The sequence below is a fragment of the Cyprinodon variegatus genome, unplaced genomic scaffold, assembly GCF_000732505.1.
Source record: "Cyprinodon variegatus isolate N-32 unplaced genomic scaffold, C_variegatus-1.0 Scaffold770, whole genome shotgun sequence".
Classification (NCBI taxonomy): Eukaryota; Metazoa; Chordata; class Actinopteri; order Cyprinodontiformes; family Cyprinodontidae; genus Cyprinodon; species Cyprinodon variegatus.
In genome coordinates, this window is record NW_015151223.1 from 13,656 (window position 1) to 31,375 (window position 17,720).

Sequence of the window (17,720 nt, forward strand, 5' to 3'; positions counted from 1 at the left end):
TACTTTTTTTTTTTTTTCCAGTGGCCCTAATCCTCTTCCGTACACAAGAAAGCATTGTATGGAAGAAAGAAAAAAATAAAATAAAGTTATCTTTAGAAGCTTTTTTTTACTATAACAGTGACCTAAAACTGGAAATGTTTCATCCAATTTAATGACTGTAGTTGTTTTTATTCTACATTTGCTGCACAGAACTGCACTACTGCAGATGGTTTTCTGAGGATACGGAGAGACATCCCATTATCCCACACTGTGTCCTACGGGCCTATAAGACGACTTTTCACTGCCAGTGAAAAACCAAATCCGAGTGCGTAGCTTTACAATCTTTGTAATTTAGTCACTTTATAAAGTTAAAAGAGTTCATATGGAGGATGTTTCAACCACGCACGTTTCCCTGTAGATCCCAGCGGTATCCCTCCAGTAGAGACACTTGTCCTTGGAGGTTTGCTGGTCATCTTGCTGTTCATCACCGGGGTGTTTGGGAGGCTGTGGCTTCGCTCCAGACGTTTCTATCCAGCACAGGAGGCACAGCTGACGCTGTCTAATATTCACCACATCTCTGAGGTGGCTTCATGAAAGGAGGCCTTTACTGAACAACTGGACAGAGAAAAACTAAAGTGTACAGATTTTAACAATGAACGCTAAGTTTGTTTTTTGTTTGTGATTTTTAAATTCTTTTTTCAAAAATTACTTCGTCTTTTTTCTCTTTTTTTTACATTTCACAGAGTGTGATTTAGCAGCTTTAATAAAAAACAAAAAGTAATTTGTGTTTGTTTTGAGAATTCAAAGGTGCTGATCGTGTAAAATAAACATGTCAAATGTTTCTTTGTCCTGAAGTTGCCTAAAGTCACATTAAAGTTATTTTAGATATATGTTTTAAAACACTCAGGGTATTTCCCCAGGCTGTCTATTTCAGTACCTCAGCCATAGCGTGGTGTCCAGGTATGGCAAGCCATTCATTTTTACACTTGTACTGGAAAACTAGTTCTCCTTCCCTTTGTGACTAAATTCTAGACTTTTTAGCGATCTGTAATTAATTTTGTTTAATGACACTTGGCATTGTTTGTCGATCACTCATGGTTTGGAAATTATCTCTACTATACCTTTTTTTTGAGGTTTTAACTTGAACTGCTCATCTTTTTTTCATTATTTGTGCTTCTTTCCTCTACAGACATTCCAAGGTGCGCTATTGGCACACAGTTAGAGAGCCATAATTTTGAAGTCATTAGGAGAGCAAAAGAGTACATAATTTTCTGAAACTATTCATTGAAAGTAAAATATTGGAAATATTCTAAACTATAAACATTTCATAATCACTTTATTAATCCCTTGCGGGAAATTCTTTTCTTGCAGTGCAGCGGTGTACAGAACAGAGAAAAACTAGATTCTAAGTACAATAGAGCAAAATGTAATACAAGACTCTGAGATCATAAACATAATAAAAACTTTATGTGGAAAACAGACTGAAATGTTTGGCTTTAATTTTCTTGTTTTCAGAAATGTGGCCTCAGTAGTGCTAATGATCACCTGTGCGCAGGCTCGGACTGGGAACGATTTTCGGCCCTGGCAATTTTTTCATCTACACCGGCCCATTTATGGACCTCCAACATAAAACAATACAATATAGAGGCAGACAGGCACTTCTTCAAGAATGAATACATGAAAGCTCAGCGGTGTGTAAACATTCACTGTGAGTCTAGGAGGCATGTGGGCAATGAAATGGAACAATGCAAACAAATGCAAAACCCCATCATGTACTGCAACATATTTTTTACAAAATATTCAAACACATGTTCACCAAATATAAGAGGAACATCATAGTTTAGTTTAAAGAAAGTATTTCAGTTTTATTATAATTTGTTTTGCTGCAAGGATTGTACAGTTTGAAGAAATAGAAAATGACACCATATGCAAACCGTCACAAGAATGTGCATGGCAACTAAGGAAGGGCTATACATACTGCATGCATCATTAAAGTAGTTAACATTGTATTACTTCTTAAGATCCTTGATTTATTTATTGTCACAGGTAGGTGCTTTGGGCCCGGAGGGCCAGTCCTAATTTCAGCGTGCGAGGGCCAAGTGAGTCCAAGCCTGCCAGTGCATGCTATGGAAGAATTCAAGGTGAATGATGGTGGGCATGGCCTCAATTCTACAGTAAACACTTATGTGTATGTAAATGGTACATAGATCTAAGTATCCTCTAAATGCCTCTATTTGGTACATTCACCTCCAGGAATATTCCTAGCCTTTTTGCTAAAATTCTGCTCAATACCTTTTGAAAGTTTAACACTACACAAAATCCTTCAACCCTCAAATGACTGTTAGAATATTCAGATATGCTAAATAATTAGGAAGCAAAAAGGAACCATAGAATATAAAAATCTTTTTCAGAGAGAAAAAAAACTTTGGCATTAATTGACTATTAGATTTACCAGAGTTACCTTTTTTAGTGTTATTTTCAGCTGAAACAAGTAATCGTGTTATTGTATGGACTGGTTTATTTTATCGACATATGTTGGTATGGTTGTATTTCATAACGGCTTGCCATACATCACCCATAAAGCTAAATGTGATGGGTCACTTTACGTGATGACGTAGCGCTGCGACGTCCCAAACCAGGATCATCACCCGGAGAGAACCAAAGGACCCAGACCAACCGAACCAGCCGCCGCCAGTTAGTTATAGAAGATTTAAAGTTTTATTTTTTACTACTTTAAGTTGTTTATAGATCGTTATAGTTAACTGTTCCTCAAAAACAACAGAAGACATATACAAAGAATATTCTTACCATATAAAGAGCCCAGAGACTGCAGCCACCCAGGTAGGTTTCCCTCTGAAGCTACCGGTGAGCTAACAACTGATGGGAGAGTTGTAGAAGCTAATGCTAACATTCCTGCGTTGTTTAGTTTAAAAAAGTTTTCTTTCCAGTCGGTTCACCGCTTTTTCTGTAGCATTTTTATGGAAAATGTAACTTTTTGTTCCTCTAATCTTTCTAGTAAAATAATTGAAGACCGTTTTGAAACATGTTGGGTACGCATTACACCGGCTGTTGTTGTTTACGTTAATCTGATTGCTAAGCTGCCAGCTGTGTTTGCGTAACTCGCATGTCTGCTGCATCAAAGACTTGACCAATTATTATACTTTATACCTTTTATATGAAAGTAAAACGTTTTGTGGATTTTTTTAATATTTTAGAAGTATGAATCATTTCACACTTATAAACCCTGCCTGGTAACAACATATAAGCTGTGGTCTTCCTAATGGGTTTGTGGTTCAAGAAGGTGTTGGCAAGTTGTTTGAATACCAAAGACTTTGAACAAAAGCTTAGTTCTGGCGCTCTTAATGGGAAATTTCAAGCTTTTACAAGAGGTCGTCAACAAACCTGAAATACCCCTGTTGGAAAATCCTGATTAGCCAGAATATTAACTAAGAGGTATTTAGTAGGAACCTGAACACCCAGTCCCTTACAAAAGTATTTATAACTCTAATGTTTTGAATAAATTACAGCACAACCACGAGTTTTAAATTTTGTTTAGTGTTTTTTTGGGGAGATATATATATCTATAGATATATATATATATCTCCAATGTCTCACATAATAACCTGAAAAGTTTTCATTTATATTTACCACCCTTTTATATTTTAATCTTAAATAATATCTTTAAGTGATCTCAAGTGCAAAAAAATGACTTGTTTTCAGAAGTCTACTAATTTGATAAATGGTGTCGAGTTGTATGGTTAAAAAACAACAACCTGGGTATAGACCTAGATGGGTGCATAAACGGTAAGTTTGAAATGTGAGGCAGATTAAATGGCAGGAACCACTGGCCTTTGACCGACACCCATTTGATGGAAAACCAGCTCCCTGAATACACCATGGCAAAGCATTGTGAGGGCTGAATCATAATGTACAGTCAGAGGGCTTTACTTCATTCCATGATTTTCCTAACTACTCTGCAATCCTCGAAGAAAACCTTTCTAAGGCTGAAAAGGCTCAATACTGGTTTAGAGCTTTAGTTTCCTGTAGGACAATGACTTCAGGTAAACAACCCGAGCTGAAATACACTGGCTTTTAAATCAAAACATACAGTTAATGATCAGATCCAAAATAATTTATTAAAAAAGAAGAAAAAAAGAATCCTTGAAATTGTAATGTCATGTGCCAGCTAACCATAAGCCTTTAGAAATGATGTTTGGACCAACTTCTTAGTTACAGAGATTGCAAAAGTCATTCGCCTGCAGTAATGGTGAGAAATTGGTCGTCAATTTTTCAACAAAGCGAAAGGGCACTATCAACTCCATCTATAATGTTCTTTTTGTGAAATTAAGTGGGGTATTATTTATTGCAACAACTGTTTCAGAGATGCACAACTCTAAAAATATTCCTGACCTGAAGGAGGCAAGTCAGTAATTAATCAATTTTTGAAATAGTTGTCAACTAATTTAGTAATTGATTAATCATTAACTGGAGTATATAGACTATAAAACATGTCTTTAGCTCACAGAGAAACCTATTCAGTGCAGTTATTATACCAAATAAAAAAGAAAAAAAAAGAATTCTGTCTGTCAATATGCTTTATCTGTTCTATCTTAAGTTTTTCTTTTATGACCTCCTGGACAAGTAGATAAGGCACATTTGAAATGTTTGCAGACCAGCCAGTCTTTGACAGATTCATAACTCAGTTCAATATGTAGATAGTTGCTCCTGTTGTGGGGCCCCCATCACCTTAGAAATGGCTCTGGGGCCCTTTTTACACAGATATTAAACACGGTTTTGCATTTATTGTTTAATTTCTTTATATGATGGTATTAAGGAATCATTTTAAAATATCTTAGCCTAATTCATGTTGTCTGACAGGCTCCTTTTAAGTGTTTTTTTAGTATTATTATTATTAACACTTTTCCATTATAACCAATGGGTCTGACATTAAATCCGCCTCAGTGTGGCCCAAGCTCTTACTTGTTAAATTTCAGCTGATATGATTATTATTATAATTTTTTTTAATCTGATTCTTACGGAAGAGGATTAGGGCCACTGAAAAAAAAAAAAAGTTAACTGATTTTTTAAATTTTATTTCAGTATAGTATGGGAAAAAAGTCGGAATTCTGACTTTAATCTCAGAATTCTGAGAAAAAAGTCAGAATTCTGAGATTAAAGTCAGAATTCTGACTTTTTTCCCATGTTAAACTGAAATAAAATTTAAAAATCAGTTAACTTTGTTTTTTTCTTCAGTGGCCCTAATCCTCTTCCGTAGATTCTTGTATATTTCTCCGTGATCTGAAACATTTAAACATGAGAAAAAGCCAGAAAAAGCAGCAGCGCTCTGTATACAAGTCTCTTTAAACTTCTCTAACACTAGAAATTAAATATGGTAAATTAAAATGTAGTTCTCATAAAGCTTGTAATTCAGATTATATTTGCTTTTGGAAATAAAAATCTTAAAAAAAAAAACTTTCATAAAGACAAAAGATTTGTGTATTCTTTTTAATTGTGTGTTGCACCTAGTAAACTGAGTAAGATAAAGAAATGTACTATTAATTAATGATTTCATTTACTGTGTGTAATTTTTATTTATCAAAATAGATTCTGGGATATGCAGGTGGTCTAAATGTGGGAGTTTAAATGATATGAAATGTATCTTAATGCTTAAGATCTCTTCTTTTTTTGTTTGTGTAAAATCGTCTTTTAATCCCTTTTGTGTTATTGTTGTTTTCAGGGTTTAACCTTTGACCCCATTCCCCTGCTGCAGCGAGAAACTACAGCTAAAATGGAGAACCTTCATCCCCACTGCCTTAAATGCATCAACCGACGTTGCATGGTCAGATCGGAGCCTGGCGTCTCCTGCGATCTGGTCGGCTGTCCACTAGTTTGCGGGGCAGTTTTTCACTCCTGCAAGCTGGACGAACATCGGCTCCTGTGTCCGTATGAAAGACTGCCTTGCCTTAACAGTGGGTTCGGTTGCCCCTTTACTGTCCCGAGAATCAAAATGGCGCAGCATCTGGAGACATGCCCTGCCAGTATAGTTTGTTGCACTATGGAGTGGAACCGGTGGCCTGTGAGCTATGCCGATCACAAGTCCTATGAAAACCTGAGCAAAGACTTTGATGAGGTGGAGCAGCTGGACATGGCTTTGGCCCTTCAGGATCAGAGGATGCTGTTGGAGTCGCTCAAAGTTACGACCAGCGTGTCAAAGAATGGAGACAAAGGAACGGGTGGAACTGATAAAATGGCCACAGAGTCACTGTTGGACAACGAAATGGTAGAAATGGAGGAAGAAACTTATAGCAACCTATACAGAACTTCAGTGGAGACCACTAGGAGTTTAGCAGCTGCCTTGGACATCCTCGCTAATTCCAACAACATTGGTGCAATTGTTGAAAATATAAATGGTGAAAAGACTGATTCGGATGGAGAACTCCCTAATGGGGCGAATGGGGGATGTGTGTATGTTGCTGAAGGTGGGGGGAATGTAGAAATGCATGAGAGTGACTGTGATTCAGAGTGTGAGCTGGGAGCGGTGGGTGGAGTCGACTGTAGCGTGGGAACGGATGTAAACCATGATGCGGTTACCTTGTCTGAAGAAAGACATTTCGTGGAGTTGAATTTTGAAGAAAAAGAGGATCTAACCAATGAACCAATTCAAAATGGTGACCTTGTCTGGGAACAGATCCCTCAGGATTATTTGCCCCTTGTAGCACCAGAGCCTCCTGCTGCTCATCAGGTACCACTCGCACCTCCAATGCCATTCCTGGTGTCTGATCATGTGAGAAATAGCTTCTTGCAGCAGCTACCACCCGAACTCAGGTATAGGTGTTTGAAGCGTGAACTGCAGGGCGTAAATGTGCTCAGAGGAATCAGTATGTTTACATTTAACGGCCACCGAGCCCTGCTGTCCGACCCTTACTTGTTTAGAGCCAAAATGGAGGACAAAGCGGTCGACACGTCTGATCTGGAGGTGGAGGAGGACCCAATGGGCCTCCACGGTATTGACCTCATTACTGCAGCCCTGCTGTTTTGCCTGGGAGATTCTCCAGGAGGCAGAGGGATCTCAGACAGCAGGTTTGTTGACGGCTACCACATCGACTTTGGTACTCAGACATTCTCCTTCCCCTCAGCCATTCTCGCCACCAACACCATGGTGGGAGACATCGCCTCTGCCTCGGCCTGTGACCACGCCAGTCCGCAGCTCTCCAACCCCAGCCCTTTCCACACGCTCCGGCTAGACCTAGTGCTCGAATGTGTCGCACGATACCAAACTAAACAGCGCTCCATGTTCACATTCGTTTGCGGGCAGCTTTTCCGACGGGATGAGTTTTCGTCGCACTTTAAAAATGTTCACGGGGACATCCACGCAGGCCTCAACGGCTGGATGGAGCAGCGCTGCCCTTTGGCCTATTACGGCTGCACCTACTCCCAGAGACGCTTCTGTCCGTCCGTTCAGGGCTTTCGAATCATCCATGACAGACACCTGGGTTCTTTCGGGGTGAAGCCCGGTTTGCCTCTGAAAACTGGAGACAACCATTCCAGAAAGACCCTCCGCGTGGACTTTCAGTGTGATCAGTTTAGCAGCCTTCCTTTTGAGGTTTTACAGCACATAGCAAGCTTCCTCGACAGCTTCAGTCTCTGCCAGCTGTCCAGAGTATCTCGCACCATGAGGGATGTGTGCGCTAGTCTGCTTCAGATGCGTGGCATGGTCGTCCTGCTGTGGGAGAAGAAACGACGGGAAGATGGCTCCCCTTCATGGCAAATAACTCACAAGGTGAGAACGGCTTGTCTTCAGTTAGGTCATGCATTTCTATGTTTATCTTCTATTATAGAAATGCTGTTGTGGCGTGGGATTGATCTGTAGCTCTGGCTCGGTTAATTTAAGACTTAATGAACTGCTGAACGAAGGCCAAACACAATTTTTATTATATTTTCATGTTTTACAGTTTTTAGCTTTCTGCACTGGGTTTGAGTCAAAATATTTTTAGTTGCAAAGGAATCAACCAACCTAATCAAGGGAGCAATATTTTAAAAATAAAGTGGGTAAAATACTATTGCAGGCAACTGCAAAGCTCAAGTCTGGGCCCTGTTGGGCCCTCTACATTACCTGAACTATTTATAATCAAACTCTAATGCATTGTCCCCCTTTGAGCCATTGTAGAAATAGGAAAATAAGATAATGTTGGAACAGAAGAGTAAATTTCCACTACAGAATTCAGAACCACAGCTCCTGGTTCGCAAAGTCGCCTTGAGGGCCTTAAACAGAATGTAGAATAAATCCTGGAGATTGTGATGCATGGCTGCATCAGTCTGCCACCGAAACACTACTGTCCATTTATGTTGCAAAGGGCTTTAATGTTCCAATGTCATACTTATACTATTGTATTGTAAAACCAAGCCCGTAGTCATAAAAAAAAAAAAAATATATTAGGGGTGGAACGGTTCGCAAAATCCATGATTCGGTGCGGTTCACGGTTTCGTGGTCACGGTTTTCGGTTCGGTATATGTTGATTGTTACACCGAAATCCCATAAAAATGAATGAAAATTAATGAAAAAAATCCAAAAAAATTAATGAATTGTAATTATTTTTAATGATTCGCGGAAACCCTGGATCATTTCCGCATGTTTTGCTGCTTTGAATTTAATCATCTCCCGCATGCTCTCTACGATCTCCAAGGAACTCAGAGCGGAGCGGACGGGAGCCACAGTGGAGGCTGTAGGCTTTGCTTTGTGCAGGTGGAGTGGAGCGCAGCGCTGACGGAGTATGTGGGATTTCGGGGTTAGCATGACATGTTGGTCGTGTTGCTGTTAGCATAAACAAAACGTGTTGCACAATGCTTGCACACTGTTGCACTTTTATCTACAGCTTTCTTTCCGCCGTCATCGTAGGTCACTCTAAATGCAAAGCGCTCCCATACAGCAGACCTATAAAGTGCTGCTGGCGCGTCTTCCAACTCCTGTTCTTTCCCACTCACCATACCCACACAATTCTCCACAACAACTGATTTTTTTTCTGCTACACCCGGCTACGCTGCTTCGCCTCTTCTTGTTTACTACTGGCGGTTGGTTTTGGTCGCAGTACCGCCACCTCTTGCTCTGGAGTGTACACGCTTCACCTATGAGAAAATGGAGCAGCGCATGAACCGAACGCAACACACGCGAATCGAACGGTTCGGGCGGTTTTCATCAACCGTTCCATCCCTAAAATATATATAAATAAATAAAATGGCTTAATCAAATTCATTTAGTAATTTCTGATGGTTCCCCTCTGTGGCCACATACTTTATTTCCTTTCGTTTGTAATGACCCTCATCGTGACGCAGTGCATACTTGGATACTGGGATTTCAGTAACCGTCACCAACACTTATAAAGATTAGTATATAGGATTATAGTTTTAAAGCAGGGTGTTTGGATGGACTGCAGACGGATTAAAAAGTAGCTGAGTCACCTGCCAGAGCTGGAAAACCAAGTTTATTGCTTTTATTTAATTGTTTGGATGTTTTTAATGATGTTAAATGTATTTTTTAGTTAACTTTGCAAATTGATATAGGTTACATTGACAGTGTAACTATTTTAGAAAGTCATAACATGCAGAAATCCTGGTTATTAAAAGCAAATATTGGTCAGGCGATAATGGCTTCTTCTTGTGTTCCGTCAGGTGTGGCGCTTCAGCACAGCCTTCGGCACAGTGAACGAGTGGAAGTTCGCAGACATCGCCAGTATGGCCGACCACCTGAAGAAGTGCAAGTTCAACACCATCACCCGTCGGGAGGAAGCGATCCCTCTGCCGTGCATGTGTTTCACCAGAGAGCTCACGAAAGAGGGAAGATGTTTACGATCCGTTCTTAAACCAGTAGCATAAGCAGCGATGGTCATTTTTTTTTTATTTTTACTTACTGACCAAGAGAACCTTATTACGCCTGTATTTCCTTCACTGTTTACAGACATCAATATTCATGTTACGACACTACAGCTACAAATGGAACATCATCAGTTCCTCCATATTCTTTGCTTCACTTTCTTTGACGCAAAACAAAGTCGCCAACTCAACATTTGGAAATTCAGATTTATTTTTCCTGCGTGCGAATCAGGTGGTTTAACCAAAGCTTTGATCAACGCTGCGTTACTGTTTTTCATAAAGATGCACCAGTTGTGCTTTTACTGACCAATACTGGTTTTCCTGTGAGGTCTGACCTGCTAATCCCTTTTTTTTTAGGCTGTAACAGAAATAAATTTTTTGCACACTCTTTCATAAAGATGTTTTAAATCAGAAAAATCCACACTGAAGTGTCTCATTATTGCCCTCTCGATATCCATTCTGATTAAACTAATTTTCCACACTTTTCTGTCATCAGAAGGATCTAGATCAGAAAGCACATATAAAATGGTAAAAGTCCATCTTGTTTGTGAAATCTTTTGCTGCATAAATGGCCTTTAAACTATTATACCTTAGGAAATATTGCATCCAAGCAACCCCTTACAAATTGTGACAATTCATATTTAAATCCAATAGAAAATTAAGACGTTACAAGATTATTCCCGTTTTATAGATATAAATAAATGCCTTTGACCCGTATGTGAATTGTGTTCAAGGGAACCTGCTATTGAAGTCTGTCTCAATCTGACTTATTAGTGCATCTTAAGTTTTTTTTTAAATCGTAATCAAATTCGGTCACATGGTAGATAGCTGTAGCTTTTTATTTAGTCAACAGACAGTAGAGGTCGTTTCAGTAAGACGTCTGAATCGCTTTTAGCAATTACTGGTATCTTTATATCGTCTCCTGATCTGGTTAAATGCAGACATGTCGCAGTGTTAATAGAATGTATTAATAGTGAGCTGAAGGTTTCAGGTTTTTTACAGGAATGACGACAAACATTTGGTTTCTGCTAACCTGTATAAGTGCGCTGACATCAGTGTCTGAGTGGTAGGTTTGACTCTGGGTTTGAGGTTTGACACATTACCACATGTACACTAATGGAGCGTTTGTCATCATTCTTCTGGGTAATTGTCCGTGTTAGTCAAGGTGAACACTATTCTGCAGCGTATTTTATTATTATTAAAATATACAGGTTACCAGCAGACACTTGTAGGTTTTTTTTAACTACAGATTCAGAGCCGTTTGATAGATGGAAGTGATCGGTGTAAACATTGTGTCTTTGATTTCACTAAGTGCGACCTCATAAACCCTGCTGGCCAGGTTTTAAGAAGTAAAACCAACAACAATTATAGACATCACTACTTATTGTCATCTTTTTTTTATAAGAAACTTCTTTAGATTTTTTTTTTTTTAACCACTGTGTCTGAGGAGGGTTGAAATGGAGGGCGTCTCAGGGTTTTAGGATGAGTTATTGTCTAGCTACCGATCAGTGTGGGCTCTCCAAACTGTAGGAAGCAAAGGTTGTGCAGGAATATTGAAACTGACTGTACTGATCCGTTTGAAAATATATTTTTTATTATTTTGTTAGTGCGATGTTGTTTGCTAAAGTAAGCCTTTTGTTTTATCCCCCCCCCCCCCCCCAATTCATAGGGTCCTTTTGTTAGCAAAAAACAAAAAAAACGGCTATTAAAAACACCCTGGATTTGTTTTTGTTTTTCACTTTAAAAGGTGTTTGTGAATGTCCTAATGTATGATTATCTTTGAGGTTTTTTTATGTATATTTTACTTTTTTTTAGGTACTTTTTATTTGGAAAGAAGTCCGCCTCTGCTGGGCGTAGATGTGAATTATTGATTTGCACATGAATGCATGTACTGTAAATCCTAAAGGTTTGTTTTTGTTGGTTTACTAGTGTTTTCTGTCACTTACTGCATGAAAGTTTGATAAACTGTACTGATCAGTCCAGCTGGGGACTGTTCAATTTTTTTGTTATAACTATTTAAGCACCTGAATAACTTTTTCACTTTTCTTTTAACTTGAACCACCAGGTACTTAAGCTATACTTCATCACATGTGGCCAGTGTTCCAGTTTAAACAGACATATGTATGTATAGTGGGGGTTGATCTTTCTTCAGTTTTTTAGCATGTTTTTAATCCCACTTGTTTTGTTTTCATCTGAAATGTTTTTTTTAATGCAGCCAGTTTTTTGCCTCTGAAGTGCGTCCACGTTTTCATCCACGTTTTCATTAGTATTGTAGCTTCTATTTTTACTCCTGTAGAAGTGTTTTTTTTCCACACCAAAGTATGGCGGCTTGTTTTGAAGCTGTTTGATAAAGAGTTTTTATGCATTTGTTATGTTTATTTCTCCGCCCACAGCAGAGGTCTGCAACCTTTCATATCCAAAGAGTCATTTTGGCCCGAGACCAGCTGAGTAAAAGTTGTTTAGAGCTTCAAAGTGTTACGGGACTTTTGAAATAAAACACAACCCATTACTTTTGTTAAATATCTGCCATAGGAAATCTGTAACCAGCTTCAGCAACCAACAGTTTATTTATATTTTTAGCTTTTAAAATAAAAAGAAAACAAATAAAGATGAAGCATGACATTTCTTCTATAGGGTAATATTTGATAGAAAAAATACCATAATTTCGAAGTTAGCTAAGAAAAATGGCACTGATTCTGTAGTGAAAATGTATAACTAAGGTTTTAAGACTGATATAGATAGTTAAATATATATTTAGCAATTATTATTAGCCCTTGTGGATGGTCCAAAAAGTACGGAAGAGGATTAGGGCCACTGAAAAAAAAAAAAAAAAAGTTAACTGATTTTTTTTTTAGAAATTTCAGTTTAGTATGGGAAAAAATCAGAATTCTGACTTTAATCTCAGAATTCTGACTTTTTTCTCAGAAATCTGACTTTAATCTCAGAAATCTGACTTTTCTCAGAATTCTGACTTTTTTCTCAGAATTCTGACTTTAATCTCAGAATTCTGACTTTAAACTCAGAATACTGACTTTAAACTCAGAATTCTGACTTTAATCTCAGAATTCTGACTTTAATCTCAGAATTCTGAGAAAAGTCAGAATTCTGAGAAAAAAGTCAGAATTCTGAGATAAATGTCAGAATCTGACTTTTTTCCCATACTATACTGAAATAAAATAAAAAAAATCAGTTAACTTTTTTTTTTTTTTTTTTTCAGTGGCCCTAATCCTCTTCCGTAAAAAAGAGCCCTGGCCTATAGCTTTAACATTGATAATTACCATAAACAAGCTGTAACTTCACTGACTCTTAAAAAAGGAATAAAACTACTTTTTTTTATGCTTCACAGTTGGATAATTTGATGCTTCTTGGTTTTCATTAATCAAAGAAATCTTTTTTATATATATATTTAAAATGGGCTTCTTTGTATCAGCCAAATATTTTGGTTATGGTTATCCCATCTGTTTATAGGATAACTATGAGACGTGTTCCTCACAAAGGTGTCATTTATGGAAAAGTGGCAATATGTTAAATGTTTAACTAGAAAAACAATGTGGAAGACGATGCTTTGTTCAGATGAAACAAAAACTGCATCATTGGTTCTAAAAACTACCAAAAAACGATTTTATCCCCAAATTAACCAATTTCTGATTAAGCTACTAAACCCTTCATAACACTTTTTTGAACGTTTTCTGGTGGTCAATAACATTAAGAGCCAACATAATATGATAAAAGTTAATGTTTAACACCACAGAATATGAAAAGTACAACCAAAGCAGAAAGAGCAAAGTTGTGAAAAGAAATCTGCAGCTAGATGGCACCAAATCCACACAATTTATTGATTCTTTTTGTATGAAGATGTTTATTTTTAGAAGCAGATGAGTCATTGTTGTCTTGTAGTTTTGAGCCTCTTTTTGGTGCAGACTAAAGAATACAAAAAAGTATAATAGCATAATTTAAATCAGCTGAAAAGAAGTTAATACAATATTTGATAACAGGGGATTTAATTTAATATTACAGATCAAATCATTTTATAAGATGTGCTATTCACAAATCTGACCTCAACATTCAATCCCGTATATAAAAAACTCTTACTAAGAATATGGACCTTCATTTTTTTTACATAGAAAGGCGATAAGCCCACACACAACTTAACAGCAGCCACACTTCCCATCAGTAGTGGGAATCAAACCCACAAGAACTTTTCCCCTTTAAATAGTCACATCAAGAAAAAGAGAAGCAGTAATGGAGGGATGCTGGGCAACACTTTAAAGTCATGGTGCAACGGTTCAAGTAAAGCTGGCCACGGTGCCTGTAAACCCCCACCCCTCTTCACACAGACACGCAAACCGCAACAAGGCGGCTGATCGAGGAAGTGCAACCATTGCAGACTAGAAACTCATTTCAACATTTAGCAGAGACATTTCATTTTTTAAAAACTGCCATAACACCATGTTGATCTGACTCACCTGCCTGTTACCAGCTGACAACTGGGTTGATGGCGTGTCACACATTTTCATCTCACTCTATTGTGCTGAAAAAGGCCTGCTGCATGAACGGAAACACCTCTGAGCCGCTCGTCTTTGGTTTATTGTTGCTCAGCCTCGGCAAACACACGTGAACATAGTGATCTGGGTCATGAGCAAAGCTGACCTATTGAGGGACGGCTTTTTGTTGTACATTATTGATTTAAGATAATGCCACCCTGTCTGAAAACGGTGCAGATGACTCAAACAACAATAGGATTATTGATAAATTAGGCTGGTCCCACAAAAGTTTCGTAATGCATGTAAACATATCTTCCCCTAATTAGAGGCTTTGATGTATTTCTAAAGACCTGTCGAACAACAGCAGCTGCAGCAGGAACAAAAAGCAACGTTTATTTCCAGTTTCATGCTTTGACTGTGAAAAAATAGCCACCCGAAGGCTCTAATTTATGCTTCAGGTCACATTTAAATATTTTCAAAAAGCAGAAAGTGATTGCAGAAAGGGTCTTTACAGCAGATGCGTAGGCGCCATTTAAAGTAGAATCCAAGTAACCATCAGGAAATGTAAGAAACAAATTGCACTATCTGCGTTTGCATATGTGTTTGTGGTTTGAAATGCCTCTTCCTTCTTCTTAAATCAACAGAGTAAAAAAACGATAACGAGTTCAGACTAGAGATGTTGGATACTGACAACGCAGAGCAAAACTTCAAATAAATACAGCTAATAAACAGAGCTGGGTCTTAAATTTCTATTCATAATATTTCTTGAAAGCTGTAACAAAACTGAGACCTTATTTTTCTGACATTTAGGACTGATTCACCTCTGCTGCACTTTTCTTGCTGTTGTTTTCTGCAAGAAAAGTGCAGCAGAAATGTTTATATAGTGATATATATATGTATTTTTTTAAGTGTTTGTATGTGTACAATTGTTAACTTCTTAGAAGCACTCAAATCCCCAAATAAAATAAAAATATTTATCATTTTAAAGGCAAATGTCTGAAAACTGATTTTCTAGTAGAACTCCAGCTCTTTTGGGGGCCCCCTGCTGGCCTGCATGCCACCAACCAAAGCTTGGATTAGCTTGTTGAAGCCCGCTCTGCAGAGATAGATTAAAAAAATGCTGTGAGAAGGAAGTCTCATTTGCAGCACGGAAAGCAACAGCAGAAAAGTTTCTTGCATGGATTGTCTTTCTTGTATCTCACAGCCCGCTTGATCCCACCTGCAGCCTTGGCGACATAGTCCTGAGTTGCACCGACGTTTGCTTCTATGTTGTCCAGCATGCAGCCCTGCTCCTCCACCAACAGGGCCAGCTGGAAGAAGAGTTCATGGATGTCCCTGATGCGGCTCTCCAGCTCCAGCAGCTCCTTGTGTCGGCTTTCTATCTCGTTCAGAGCAGATCTGGCAGTCCTCCCCTCCAGGAGGAGATTATCAGAGAAGATGTTCCACTTTCCTGTCTCAATCATCTCGTCTATCTGCTCCCTGCTCACCTCCTTGCCCATGATCTCTGCTTGCCTCTGGATGCGGGTTTTGCAGTTTTCCCTCTGGATCATTTCCGCCTCGTTGTACTCTGAAATGGCTTCGTGGAAAGCGCTGGTCAGAGACACGTATTGCGAGCGCACAATGCGAGCCACAGCTGACGTAGGTCCATGTTTTTCATCCAGCCCCTTGCTCAGCTTCCCCAGCTTTTCCAGCCGCGCATAAATGGCCTCCCCTCTCGCCTTGATGCTCTTGCCGACCGCGTTTGAGTCTCTCTTGATGCTGCTCAGCCTCCTCACAGATGTCAGGAAGCGAGTGTTCTGCTTCCCCAGACGCTTCACATCCAACTTGAGGAGCAGCATCTCCTTTCTCATTGTTTGGGCCTCTTTGTAGGTGCTCTCCATCACATCTTCGCCCTGAAAGACGATGGCCTGCTGTAGAAGCTCCTCATCCTCTGAGCGGTTGATCTGGCTCCCAATGAGGCTACCCTCCTCCTCTAAGGGGGGGCAGGGGAGGCTCTGTAGCTCGCACAGTCTGTCTTTCATTATACCTGCAGGTGAAGATAATGAATTATGCAACATTTTAAAGTAAATGATCATTTTTACCTCTAAATCAGAAGCTTCTGTTACCTGAGCCATTAATAAAACTATAAAATGTGCAGCAGAAGAAACTTTTGTTTATTCTTTCTCATGAATTAAGAAATGAAACATCAAGTAAAAAACCCTTCAAATTCTAATACAAAATAAGTCATAGTTGTTAATCAAATAACAGGAGTTTTCTGTTTTACAAACTATAAGCAGTTAAGTTCTCAAAATCTTTTTTTTTTTAAGTTATATCCTTGTTTCAAGGTTCCAGTGATTCACAGGCCCTTTGCTCTTCTAACAAACAGTTTCAGTCAAGTTTCATAATGTTATTTTGAAACAGCTGAAAACAGTGGAAATCCATTTGTGTTAAAGAAAAACAGGAAAAGGGAACTTGTTCTGATGTTGGTGAAGATGAAGGCAAACATGATGACGTTAAGGTAGAATGATTTGACTCTACAAAGGAATTGACTTCTTGTGATTCTCACAGAGCAAAAGGGGGATATTTCCTCAGATCGAGAACTGAAACTCCTAACAAGTATAAAAAGAAACATAGAAGCAGAGATTAAACAGGTGTTAGTGAAATGAAATGTCAAGAAAAGCTTCATTAGGGTCTGTTAAGTTTTAGTAGTTAATTATAATTACATTTTAATCAATCATAACAGACAGTAAATGTAGCAACAAATAATTAAATCTGAACATTATCAAATCTAGTTTGATTTAATTGCCAGGGTTTTTTTTTCCATTAAGTAGAAAATATTTAAAGTAATTGCACCTTAATCTAGCATAAAAATGTACAGTAATCCCAGGAAACATTAGCTACTGGATTAGATTTTATTATTAAATTCTATTAAATTTATTACTATTAGCCTCATGTGTTGTGCACAGTAAAGTAAAGTATTTATAAGCTGTACTATAGAGCCATTGAAAGTTCTAGATGGGGGCCGATGGGGGCCAGAGCCCCTATAGAACTGGTCGTGGCCCCTGTTTTCACATCTTTACTGACACAAAAACACAAAACTAAATCTTTTTCTAATGATGAAATGTGCTGGTAAGAAAAACCTTGACTGATTACTCTTTTACCTTCAGAGTTTTACTTTAATAATTGCGTTAAAATCAAGGTGTTGCAACCACAGCGCTAATGCTAAAGTCATATTTGGTAGCTATGCATAGCAAGTCACTGCTGACATCTTAGGCGGTGCTGTAAAGCGTAAATTTACATAAAATCCTGTGAGAATTTCCATAGAGCTGTATAGACATTGACTATATAGAATACCTTTTGGGACACATGTACATGATAAAACCACAGGAGAAAAGAATTATTTTAGTAGAG

The 17,720-nt window shown here is 38.4% G+C and overlaps 3 protein-coding genes across 3 annotated transcripts in view; 2 read left to right on the plus strand and 1 right to left on the minus strand.

Annotated features, from left to right (window-relative positions):
- Nucleotides 1–634, plus strand: part of LOC107098341 (pancreatic secretory granule membrane major glycoprotein GP2-like) — a 13,094-nt gene extending 12,460 nt beyond the window's left edge. The window contains exons 8-9 of the mRNA XM_015395974.1: nucleotides 190–304; nucleotides 398–634. Of these exons, the coding sequence (XP_015251460.1) occupies nucleotides 190–304; nucleotides 398–573 (291 nt within the window). The 3' untranslated portion in view covers nucleotides 574–634. The remainder of the gene's footprint in view (nucleotides 1–189; nucleotides 305–397) is intronic.
- A 1,986-nt stretch (nucleotides 635–2,620) lies between these two features.
- On the plus strand, nucleotides 2,621–10,246 carry LOC107098344 (F-box only protein 30-like). Its single transcript, XM_015395978.1, has 3 exons — nucleotides 2,621–2,820; nucleotides 5,717–7,759; nucleotides 9,646–10,246. The coding sequence occupies exons 2-3, from the start codon at nucleotides 5,768–5,770 to the stop codon at nucleotides 9,847–9,849; spliced, it is 2,196 nt and encodes a 731-aa protein (XP_015251464.1). The 5' UTR covers nucleotides 2,621–2,820; nucleotides 5,717–5,767; the 3' UTR covers nucleotides 9,850–10,246.
- A 5,015-nt stretch (nucleotides 10,247–15,261) lies between these two features.
- The window catches only part of LOC107098334 (syntaxin-11-like), a 6,024-nt gene continuing 3,565 nt past the window's right edge, over nucleotides 15,262–17,720 (minus strand). Inside the window, exon 2 of the mRNA XM_015395966.1 lies at nucleotides 15,262–16,356. Within this exon, the coding sequence (XP_015251452.1) occupies nucleotides 15,467–16,351 (885 nt within the window). The 5' untranslated portion in view covers nucleotides 16,352–16,356 and the 3' untranslated portion in view covers nucleotides 15,262–15,466. The remainder of the gene's footprint in view (nucleotides 16,357–17,720) is intronic.

What these genes read in the sequence shown, in the direction of transcription:
- LOC107098344 (XM_015395978.1), top strand. Translation starts at nt 5,768, where the DNA reads ATGGAGAACCTTCATCCCCACTGCCTTAAATGCATCAACCGACGTTGC. An exon ending in CATGGCAAATAACTCACAAG is followed by an intron (nt 7,760 to 9,645) that starts GTGAGAACGGCT and finishes GTGTTCCGTCAG; the next exon opens with GTGTGGCGCTTCAGCACAGC.